General features: G+C 35.9%; 1 protein-coding gene across 11 annotated transcripts in view; it reads left to right on the forward strand.

The window, feature by feature from the left end:
- LOC126751793 (microtubule-associated protein Jupiter) overlaps positions 1-12,801 on the forward strand; it is a 224,408-nt gene that overhangs the window by 127,790 nt on the left and 83,817 nt on the right. For 3 of the 11 annotated variants that reach the window (XM_050462864.1, XM_050463111.1, XM_050462380.1), the window contains exons 1-2: positions 6,070-6,377; positions 7,168-7,463. The exons of 7 other annotated variants lie outside the window; for them this stretch is intronic. In XM_050462864.1, the coding sequence (XP_050318821.1) occupies positions 7,402-7,463 (62 nt within the window). In that variant the 5' untranslated portion in view covers positions 6,070-6,377; positions 7,168-7,401. Of the gene's footprint in view, positions 1-6,069; positions 6,378-7,167; positions 7,464-12,801 lie in introns of those variants that run through there. One more of the 11 variants, XM_050462457.1, reaches the window with a different exon arrangement.

Genomic DNA, 12,801 nt, shown 5'->3' on the forward strand with positions numbered 1-12,801 from the left:
GAAGAGTATATTTCCCTATCGGAGGATGGGGTCATGTGTAAAAGTTGAGGAAAGTTCTCTGAACTCCATTCACTTGGGAGTGGCCAGAAACGATTCTTTTACATATGGCTCAAACAGCTCACGACTTCCGGTCTTTGACCAAGTATCCTCTGTGTAGCCTAAGAACATCCGTTTGTAGGCGAGCTAAAGTGAGAAGGCGAAACATCCCCTACATAGGGTTGTGCCCAGGGTTTGGGACTCGCCACGTAAAAAAAACACCCTAATGAAAAGACGCAACAAGCCTCGAATGAGTGACCCCCCTTTTGATGACGATCATGGCAAACGAAATAAGGACTACGATTGCTATAATCGCGTAAGCGGTGTCTACGCCAATTAAGATATTTCCCTATCTGCTCCAAATTGTATGTATGTATGTATGTATGTTAATATTTAACCCAAAAGATTATTATTTTCCAAAGTAAATATGCAAATTAAATACAAATCGTATTTTAATGTGCCACAGATAGTCACACACTTGCTTGCGGTTGATGCCACATTTATAAATAGATAGTGGCAGTTTTTGTTGTTGTTGATTTTGACATGTAGTTTTCCTTTTTCGTTATGTCTGTCATATTTTAGACGCTTGCCACACTTGTATGCCTGTTTTTGTTGTTACTACAACTGCAACGCCAGCGCCGGCTGCATGCCACCGCCTTTGTTGATGATGAAAGTGATTTATCTGCCACACGCGCTGTTGCTTTGAATCACAAAGAGATCACTTGCTGTTGATAGCTACCGCCCGCCGCTGTGTCGTCTTCTAACCTCCAATACGCGTATATGCACATGTATGTATGTAAATAGGCGGTGCCACAGCAAATAGGCACAAAAATTGCAAACAAATTTTCAAATGTAAACATATTTACATGTATGTATGTACATATGTATGTAAATAAGCCAGTTGCATTGTGGGCGGCTGGCAATAAATGCGTTGTGTGGAGTGGAGCAGCGCATTTTACTTTCAATATCTACAGCTGCCTTTTGTGGGTTAAATGATGCACTCATTTTCACTGCTTGCAACGCAAAACGGCTACGTGGAAGGTGAAAATGCGGGTGTGCAGTTGCGTTTTGGTGCAAGTAGTGTGGGCGGTTGGGCAGGAGGGTAGCGTTGTTGTAAGTCTACAAGCACATGGCTGACTGGGTCGCTGTCGACGACCTACTGACTGCGTGTGCTGCAATAACTACGCATGTGTGTGTGTGTGTATGTGTTGGCAGTATTTTATTGTTACACTTTGACTTTTTCGCATTTTTCTGCACTTCTTTTTCGCTGCAATGTAAAATGCAAAACGCATTTTCAGTTTCCTAAAACTGCTTTTAATTTACATACTCGCATATACACACTTACATTCAAACAGACGAGTGTGCCACAGTTTTTTTCCTTCGTTTGTGTTTCTTCCTTTATTTTACGACATGTTTTTGTTGTTGCAACGGAAGCTCGGCGCATAAAAGTTATTGTTGCATACAACAGCTGCCCTCGCGTACACAAAAATATTTGCTACAAAGTGATTTTGCGCCTCCGTTATCTTCGGCTAAGATGGTGGCACCGAAATAACTTTCAGTATTCTTCCTTTTTTGTAGTTTTTTTCTCTTTCGTTAATATTGACGGTGTGCTATCTTCGCTTGTTTACTACCACGCCTTTTACTGCATGCTGGATCCGTGTTACCCACGAAAGTGGTCATAAATTTTATAATAATTATGTGGGAGTAACCTCTTCGGAGACGTGTATGTAAATCTCTCTTACTACTGTGTTGTAGAGCGTACAAAAAAAGTAATAGTTTGAAATTGAAAATGCTTTGTTGCCACTTAAGTTGACTTGAACGAAAATTCATAAAACAATTTTTTTCTTCATGTCTAGTTTTAGACTGTCCAAAATCTGTATTTTTTTAGGTTAGATTATTGTCATGATAGTCTCGCCATTTAAGCTGGTTATTTATTACTCGGTGACTAAATTTACTTTTGATTAATTCTCCATCCATCATCCATAAAAATCCATCCATTTTCCATAATACAAGTTTTTATTAAATTGAGTTTTTATTGGAATTGATCGGAAATGCGTTCTGGTTAGAGTTGTCGAAGTCAGCTGAAGCTAAAAACGAAGTGTTCAACGGGGACTATAAATAAAGGAGCTGTAAGTCAAGCAAAGATATAGTTACTGTCATATAAGGACTCTTTGCATACCGGACTTATGTATGTATATTGTCTAGCCTGAATATTTAGCAGATTAAAGAGGGCCTATTTTGTATAAGTAGGAGATTAATCTATTACAATATACAGTATGTAATTGAGCAAGGCACACTCTAGTTTTGCGTAACAACTTGAAACTTCGTCTGCAATATTTCTTGGCTTAACTACGAGGACAGCATAAGGTCTATTGATGACTTCTTTGCTTCTCTATGAATGATATTTGATGCCTGCCAGCATTTATGGTCTAACCGATAAAAATTATGTTAATAAAATATCGATGAAATACTGTAAGAATGACATTTTGCAAGCAAGTGACTGCAAGGATACTTGGAGTTAAAACAGCTTGAAGGGGAGTTCGCAACTTAACTTGGAGCTTGAGGATATTACTGTATACCTTGCTCCTAAGGAGATACCGAGAGACATCCGGCAATTATCGATAAATTTCGATCTTGTTTATAAGCGTCTTACTGATCCAAGAAACTGTATTGGGGTTGGGGAAATTAGAGCCGAAACCGTTCGGCGTGCTGGATTGTGTTGCAATTTAACTTCACCTTTATCCTTCTAATTTCCTTAGATGGTCCAAATCACAATTTTGTTTGTCGAAATTGTTGCTTACACTGTTTCGAAGTTTAAAGAGAAGTACCGGCGAAAAAATAAATTTGATGTGAATATTGATTGTTAGGTCCTATCCGTACGTATACTTCTTCTTCTTTATTGACGTAGACAACGCTTACGCGGTTATAGCCGAGTTTACAACAGTGCGCCAGTCGTTCTTCCTTTTTGCAGTTTGGCGCCTATTGGAAATTCGAAGTGTAAGGCTGTTGTTTCGTTTTCATTGCAAGACTTTTTTTCGTGGCGGATCCCAAAACCAGTGCACAACCCTGTGTAGGGGATGTTTCGCCTTCTCACTTTAGCTCTTCAAACGGATGTTCTTAGGCTACCCAGAGGATGCTTGATCAAAGACCGAAAGTCGTGAGCTGCTTGAGCCATATGTAAAAGAATCGTTTCTGGCCACTCCCAAGTGAATGGCAATCAGAGAACTTTCCTCACTTGCGTGAACTTCTACACATGACTCCATCCTCCATACGTATAGTTACAAGGTCGTATTAAACTAATCTTTGATACAGGTGTATAGTAACACTACGTCTTAAATTAAGTTCAGCTCGCAGTACTCTTCCATTTTGGATTAAGTTATGTGCACATATTTTAAACCATGTTAAATTTAGTATGTGCTACAATTTTTGCATACATTTGCATAGCTTGCATCTTTCATAACTGTTCATTTCCGTTCCATTGCATATTTGAATGAGCTTTTATTGATATTTTCTCCACCACTTCATAAATGCTCACGCTCTCCACGAGAAAAAAAAAATCGTATGTGCATCTACGTATGTATTTGCAAAAAATCAACACCTGCAGCGCTGCAACAAGCTCTTCAGCAGAACAACACTGCATCCCAGTGTGTGTGTATACCGTAAGCAGTGCGCCTACGCTTCGCATGCGCACGCAACATTTTTACACACAAATACGCATCTGCGAATAAGCACATAAACAATTGTCTTACAAAATAACCGACAACAAAACGTGACACCATATTCCGGTTATTGAACTACAATGCCTTAAAACAGCAATAGCAACAAACACTGCTGTACGCAGTGTTAGTCATCGTGAGCGCTAGCAACATGTTGCCAGATATTTTGGCACGCGCTGCAAATGTTGCTAACGGCATATCGTATCCATCATATGTACTCACCAGTATCGGCAACATGTCTTGTATGTGTGTTTAAAAGTATCTTAGCACAACCTAGCCCAACAAATGCAGACAATGCGCATCGCAACGGCGATGATGTTGTATTTGTTTATTGTTTTTGTTATTTGACTCCACTGAATATGTGCCGCTACGACAAAAGCGCTGCAAAGCTCCAAACAACAAAACAGCCACAAATCAGCTGTATGTGTTGCTGTTGTACTGAGCATACTCATTTCATTTATTTTTGTTTGTATACATACTTCCTGTGCATTAGTTGGTTGATGAGAACTCGTGCTTGTGGGAGCGCGCTTTTTAGTAATCGCTCTGCTCAACATAATGTTCTTGGAGAAATTTTAGCTTTGCAATGTTGATGCACTTGTGGTGTTGCCAATGCGGTGGTTTTTATATTTGACTGAATTTGCCATGATTTTATAATAAAAATTATATAAAAGTATGCATTAGCATATCACTACTCGGAAGTTCAAACCATAATGGAAAAAATTTAGTATTCAAAAATTTTGAAAAAAGTCATCTAAATATGTATAAATTTTTTTTTTTTCTTATTTATTTTTTTTTCCTTTGGGTTTTCGTTCACTTTGCCTACAAAGGGCCTCAGTTAGGATCAGCGGGCTGTGGTTGAACGAACTATTTTTTTTTTTTGTTTTACTATTTTTGGTGGATACTGATGTTAAACGCTTGAACTAAGTTCTGTAAAATTTTCAAAACAAAACAAATAAAAATATGGGTGCAAAGTTCTACTGGGAAAATTACTGGTAGATGAAATAAAAAACAACTTTGAATCCTTTGGGATTTTTTAGGGTCTTTTTTACATTTTTTGAGAAAATTTAACATAATAATGTATGTACATATGTACATATACATATGTATATTTTTATATCGTAACAAAATACAGATTTCTACGAAGATAAGATAAATGTATATTTTGACGTCAGTTTTTTTGATTGAAAATTGAGATTCTTCTTCCATATTAAGTCCAAACTAGGAACAAAAAATAAATATTTTCAATTTAAAAAAATTAGATGTGTGTTCCGAACAAAAGTAGTTTTTCATGAAGAAAAAAACAATTTTATGTTTAATAAAAATGAGAAACCTAAAAACTTGGTTATTTGAATTTTCCATATAAGTTTTGGAGCTACATACATACATATGTATGTCCCAAAACTGCTCACACAAAATTTTTAGGTCTTTTCATTACATACTACTTTGCCATATAATTGTTTTCTATATGACTCCGGAAATCGGGATAAACAATTTTTAACCCTTGAAATTTAAATCACGCCCCCGCTTCCACTTCCCGTCCCCAGATCGTCCTTACATTATTTTTCCTTTCTTCTTTGTTTTTCTATCTTTTCTTTCCATTGGGTTTCATCTTAATATAATTTTTTTGCTTTAAGAAATTTTGTACCCTGGTCTATATGTATAGTAAATCATAAAAAAGTAATATGCTACTTTTAAAGTTTTGTAAAAATTATCATACTATATATACACAAAATTATTCAAATCAGCTGAGCTACATCTGTTAATAGTACTGTAATATACAAAATGTCTTATGACAGCTAACCGAAATTCAAATTGGTTAAACTGAAAGTTCTGTATCCACGTACATTTACTGCTTCACTGTATTCCCCCGAATAATCTCGTTACAACGAAGTATTGTTCTAGATGTTTTTTGTTCTTCATCCACTGCCACAAAAGAGTTTTTTGATTTTACTTTTTAACCGCTCTACGAAATGCTCACTTGTACGCTCGCTCATACAACAAAAGTCGGCATACGTTTTGTTTACCACCAGGCGGCTTTTTGACTGCAGTGGTTGCTGCTTTTGTTGACTTTTCTCGGCTCATGAGCACACGTTTACTTATTCCCGTTGCTTCTGCTTTTACTTGCCGCTCTTAGCTGGCTGGCACATTAATCACACCGCTGCTTATCGGCTTGTGAACGTGTATGCGTGTGTGTACTTTAGTGTTGCATAGCGCTTTTCCGCCTGCTCTCTGCATTGTATGCGCTCTCGTGAGTGTCTTCATGCCATGCGGATCGATATAATATAAAATGTTTTCCACTTTTCCATTTACGGTTCAGTCGAAAGCTTCAAATCGTGACGTTCACAACAGAGGAAAAAAGAAAAGCGCATAAAACGTATTCACGCACGAACATTAAAAGAAAAGAAATATTTATTTAAAAAAAATATAAAGTATTTATAAATTAAACAAAATTCTTAAAATCTTCCAAAACACCAAAATAATTTAAGGAAAAGCAAAATATTATTTTTTCCAACGAAAACGTGAACAAAAGCGAAAAAGTTTCGAAGTGTGCTCATATTCAGTATTATCCTGCCGCGTTTTCAGCTACAGAAATAACCGTTAAAACAATAAAGTGTTGGTTTCTTTGTGAGTTTTATATCGAAAAAATATAAAATGCTAAGAATTTGCAAAAAAAAAGGCAATCGAAAATTGTGAAATATTTCAAAGGACTCAAGACCACATAGAAAAGTATTATCTCATAGCATCGCCGGAGTGTTGTAGCAGCGTTGCAGCTGGCCTACGCATTATACTTGTGCAGCCAAATGGCCGCCAGCATCCCACCAGCTGTATGTAATGGCTCTAAAAGCTGCGCTCTCATCCTGTTCAAGGATACAACTTACGCTCTTCGATGCGCACATAGCTTTCAGTCCTTTTGCATGGACTTGGCTGCGTTGTAACAGATTTTCACTCTTCACCCCTGCCACAGTGCAACCCCCTCTATTATATATGTATGTGTAAAGTTTCGGCTCTCTGGCCATATGCTGTATTGATTTTACGACTTCCTGCAAAAGTTTACGCACTTTGCTAGTAGAAAAACTCAATTGCAACCCAGTGTGTGGGAGTACTAAAGGCATTTCTGCTGTGCTATTTATTTATTTGATCTGTTTTTCAAAGTCAGCGCTGACTGACGTGCGGCACATATCCTTGACAGCTGACATGTGACAAGGATATGCAATATGTATATATGAAATGCATGTACATATATATGAAATACCTTATACGGCATGGAATGTCACAATGTAGATATCTACGAGTTCTAATCAACTTTTGCAATCAATAATGTCTCCATCCTTGGAAATATTTCACAATTTCCCGGACACCAACGCCCTTATTGCCATCACTCAAGCATGTATTGTTTCTTTGTGCTCAACTCTAGATTACTTTCTTGAGAAAGCTAAAGAAACTTCCAGTAGAGCACTTGCCACATCTACCGACTTAACGACGTAGCATCCGGCGGGCGTTTTTTTTTTTTTGTTGTTCAACTTGGGTACAAGAGGAAGTCCGAAATCATCAAAGCCAACGATCTTTCACGTGTCAGCGTTGCAATTGTGCAATTAACATTTAAATAATATATAACTACATATACGAAAAAAAAATAAACAACACAAAAATGGCCACATACGCTGCATTCAAACATGTTGAACTCTACAATGTGGGCAAAACTAAAAAGAGGTAAGCAAAAGTAGTCGAGTCAAACCGATTAACTACATACTTAAATAAATAAATATGTACTTTCCATATGTATCTTGTTCGTTAGCTTGTATGAGGCTAGTTAGTGACTTTCCAATTCTACTTTAAACAGGCAATTAAAGTGAAAGGGCTGAAAATCGTACTAAGCGTCAATTTACTAACTCACAGCAGCTTCTATTAAAATGTTCAGCCAACTGATGAGCGGCTATGTGTGTTTTAACTTGCTACTGGCATTTCGGGAATAAGCCCTGCATATTTATATATGTATGTATGTACGTACATAAGGAAAGTAACTGCTTAATTGCAGAAGTTGACTTAATGGCGGAAAATAAAAAAAATTGCTAAGGCGGCGGAGCACTTTTCTTAAAGGGCAATGTATAGGAACTTATTTGTGGGGCTACAGCGATTAGGTCCAAAAGAATTTTTTTTTTGAACTTTCGAAATTATTAACCATTATTCTCCCATATGAAGTTGTCTTTAATCAAAATTATTTTCTTTTTATTAATTATGTCAGTGTTGTTTTTTATCTGAAAGGCATTAATATTTTCAACTTTTGAAGCAATGGCTTAGCATGACCTTCTTAGATATATTGGGTAGTCGAAAAAGTCTTTTCGTATTTCTAATCAAACTTCAACTTATTTTTTTTTATATTTATACTAATAAATAAATAATCAAATATGTACCATTTTGGTCAAACACTTTTTGCCATTTTCCCCGCTAGAGACATTATTCCATCAGTGTAAAACTTTCATTAGTGTAAATCGAAATTTCCAGAACGGAAGCGAGAGAACCATTGTTGTGCTACACGAACTGATACAGCATCATCTCCGAAAACTTCACGAATTTCATTGATGGCTTGCGTGCCATTCTTTCTTATTTTATAAACAAATTTCAAAATATAGCGAATTTCTTAATTATTTTCACTCATTTTTGAACAGCTGTAACTTTTTTTCAACTTCCCCGAATATATTTTGATTTCATTTATTATTTGAAGCTTAAAATCTCACCTTTTCTACACTATATGGTATGACATAATGTGTTTGGTAGCACTGCAGATATACGACTGCAACGACATCTATTGATAAAATACGAAAAGACTTTTTCGACTACCCAATATATTGTATATTGATATCATTGATATATGATATATATATTGACTTGATTGCTATCAAGTATCGAAGGAATAAGATTCTTAATAATAATTTCGATTTTCAAGAATCTCGTGTTTGAGCATTTTTTTCACAAGAGACAACTTTTTCTTGTGAAACTGTCAAACCATTATGTCCAGAAATCAAAATAGTAACTAAGTCTTTCGATCGCTACCAGTATTTATCTATGGCAATAACAATGTTTTTTACGTTTTGAGAGAATTTTGTGCAGAAATAACTTACGCCATACATCTTTCTTCGAAGATCGGCTAGAAGATCAAGAGCATCCAAGTTTTGCGAAATAAGCGCCGATTATTGCTTAAATTGAGTTCTGTAATTATACAATTTTTTATTCAATTATAAAAAAATTACTCTTCAAAATGAATTCACAAGAAACTCCGTTTTCAAATTTCCTCTGATGCAGCTTTGATGCCAAAACAATTGCTTGGTGGATGGTAGAAAAACTCACACAGGGTTTGGCATTTTACTTTCTATTAAACTTTAATAATTTTGAAGAGCTGTTGAAGGGTGTGATATATTTTGAATTTTGCGAGGTTTTGCTTTTGGTCAGTTCCACTAAATTACATTGTTCTTACTTTCCAAATTAAAGAAAAAATAACTAATGTCTCGATTTTCAACAGTTTGACATTTTTCTAAAATTTAATCAAATACGGTAACAAAAAATACGTTATCTTTGTAACCCATGACTTTACTAAAGTTTACTTTCAAGAATACTTTAAAATTTAAAAATCACTTTTCATTACTGCTCTTGTACCAGCACCTCACCATATTACAGTAGAGGCCCGCTAATCCGGATCAATTAAAACCGGCCCCTATCCGGAATATAAGGAAATCCGGATTACCAAAGACATATTAGAACTATGTATTATGAAAAAATATTTATAAATTTCCGTTTGTTTATTATAATAAATAATACACATGTTCCAAAAAACAAAAAAAAACTTAAACCAATAAAGCATAAAAGCGAATGTAGTGAATAATAAACATGTGATCCGGATTAGAGAATACGGATAGAGAATGTCGGTCCGGATTACAAGGGACATAATAGAAATTTTGAGTTTTTTAACCTTGTCCGGATTACAGTGGAATCCGGATTAGGCCATGTCCGGATTAGCGGGCCTCTACTGTAATGGTAAACAAAATGAAATCAGCTATCTGCTGAATGCTCATTAAAAACACATTCATTAGTTGGCATTTATCGGTAATATAATCTAAGCAATTTACCAAGAATACTCGCAATACCATATAACCATGCCACATCAGCGTCAGACGTCAGGTCGGGCTATACCACACACATTCATACACACCACAAGTCAACTGAGAGTGTTAACACTTTTGTTTAGCCATAAAATTCTTTCATTAAGAAATACACACTCACATGCCAGAAACCCTCAGCTCGCCCCCGCAAACGCGCACACCAACATGCCAACACTACTTGACCCCGTTAGTGGTAGATGCAGGCGGTGAGTATGACGAAAGCGTGCTCGAGCAAAGAAATGAGGTTAGGATACAACTTGGAGAGGGAGTATCGTTTACAAAACATATGGTCAAGCCTCGACAGCTTTTAAAGTAACAACCTCATTTTAATTTATTTTTAATTTTGTGTCTAAGTTTATATGCAGGAATTAACAGCACCCTCTTTGGTGGGTGGACGTGTAGCGTTTCAGTATCAATCAAATATGAAATGCATTATAATGTTGCACATGCAAACAACCCCTGTTTGTGCGCTTGCTTATTGTAATTTTTTTCAACTTTGTTGTTGCTCGTCAACTTTGTATATTCTTATAAATAGTGGGTGGTAACTATACAAACTTTATTAATGACTCAAATTAGATTACAAGTCACTCGGATTTTTATGCTGTGTTGGCTTTTAGATTTATATTATTATTTTTTGGTACGAGCGCACTTGGATAAGCCTGACCTTTTAAAAAAATTATTTTTTTTTTTGTTTTGTGTTGAGACCAACAATTCTTTAATATTTAATATATCACAAAAAAATCTTAGAAATTGTGACTAATTTATTAGAGCCCAACTTGTCAATGCCTGTGCCGCTTCATATTTGAAAAAAATCCCATCGTTAGTATAGTTTATCTTATAGTGAACATTATTCTTACTTCGTCTAAACCATTCCACTTTTCCTTCAAACCTTAAATTATTTAACTAATAAAAGTAAGTTTTACCTGGGATATTATATGATAAGTACTATGTTCTCTTCCGCGTAGGTTCGGTCAGGTTGTAAGCTCATCATGACTCGCATCATTTTTTGTGCCCCAATAATTATGGTGGGTACCCTTTCGTTTTTTCACTTCCAGGGGGCCTATTCTGTAACTCGATTCGAAAAAAATTTTCCTCCAATTTGAATTTTGTATATTCTGTAATTCGATTTTCGGATTTTCAAGCCAATTTTCGAATAAAATATTCGTTAGATTTTGAGTTGTAGAAGGCAAAAACGAAAATTGTACGTATTTATACTGGCACAGGGTGGTACAACTTTCGCATAATTATAAAGTAGATCCGAATTTCGAATAGAATACATTTACGAATCGAGATACAGAATAGGGCCCCAGTAGCCTAACTATGATTTCGTGGAAATTGTGAACAAAATTTTGGCTTTATTAATTTTCGAAAATTCGATTTTTTTTCTAATTTCATTTAAAAGGCGAGAAGGCTAGAATTTCTTACAACTTATTACACCGAATTGTTTTTACGTAATTCCAATATTTCACAAAGGATTATTACCTTACCACTCAGGACCATAGTCCATATAACCCATCGTCAGTTTCTTAGTATTAATGATGTTGCTTCATATTTTAAAAATATTTTAAATCCCTTGTTTTCGTAGCCGATCTCCACGAAAATCTCTGAAAAACGAGTCTGACGGTGAATACGAGTAAAAGTTTCCTGTCAAAAACTGTTTATCTGCTATCAAAAACCCCAAAAATTTGTTATTTTATATGATCGATGTCGATATGATGATATAGATGTTAGATCGAAAGCGTAGACAAAATTTTGACTTCGACAAAGAGTCGTTTTTTTGTGAAAAATAATTTAAAATTCAGAGCGACTTAAAAATTCCTATTTCTTTAATCATTACCAGAAAAATATATTCAAGGTGGTCGTGTGAAACATTCTTTTCGATCACTTCAGAAGAAGGCATTTTCCGATTACACAAATTTAAAAAATTACTACTAATACGCTTATACTCCGAAGGTATTTGCCGTATTAACTTCAAATTTTCGGAGAATATTATCCTCAAATATATGTAATTAGTACATACGATATATCAAGAAACTCGATTTTTTGAAATTCTCAATTTTATATAACCACAGAGACAACCAAAACAGACTACTCCAAAAGCCCTCGTGTTCAACATTGCCATTTTGTTTCCCTAACTGTCTCAAATATTTGTGTACGCCAGTCTGCATACATCAGCTGTTTGGTAATTTAAGCATTAGAAACACTTTTGACCGGTACGTCAGCTGGCGCTTCATTGTGAGACTGCGTGTAGCCGTGTTTGAAACAAAGGTACATAGGCAAAAAAACGAAACACTAAATGACGTTGCCGAACACGCGACTTGCGTTGTGCACGTTTTACAGTTTGTCTAACGGTACGTTACGTCACGAAGGTGCTGAGCAGGCATGAACGAGGCGATCTAGCCGGCAGCGGGTGGTCATTCCTATTTAGTTATGCTAATGCGACGCATTCTACAGTCAATTTTTAAGGCTTCTCGCCACAGTGCGACCGTTTGTCTGACGTCGCAGCGTGCATTACTTGTGGGTGGGTGTGTTCTTTTCACTATTGTTAACAAAAATCGATAGCTCTTTGGACTTTGCTTTACACATATATTATTTAGTGTGTTTTGTTGTTGTTGCAAACCCCCTTGTCTGTTGGTATGTTCTTAATTATGACATCTCCACCGTTATTCTATTGCCAGCTGTCAATATTGATTTTTGTGCATTGCATTAGAAACAGAAATTACGCCGCATACACACACACACGTTATACGTGTGGGTTTGTGGGTTTTCGTTCGTTGACTTTTCAATTTTGAAAATTCCACACTTGTAAAGTGCATTAACCTCAACGTCAACTTTTAATACGAGCGCGCGATGTCTAGTCGACAATTTGGCTTCGACGCGTCATGAGCTGTTAT

Source organism: Bactrocera neohumeralis, chromosome 2 (genome assembly GCF_024586455.1).
Source record: "Bactrocera neohumeralis isolate Rockhampton chromosome 2, APGP_CSIRO_Bneo_wtdbg2-racon-allhic-juicebox.fasta_v2, whole genome shotgun sequence".
Taxonomy (NCBI): domain Eukaryota; kingdom Metazoa; phylum Arthropoda; class Insecta; order Diptera; family Tephritidae; genus Bactrocera; species Bactrocera neohumeralis.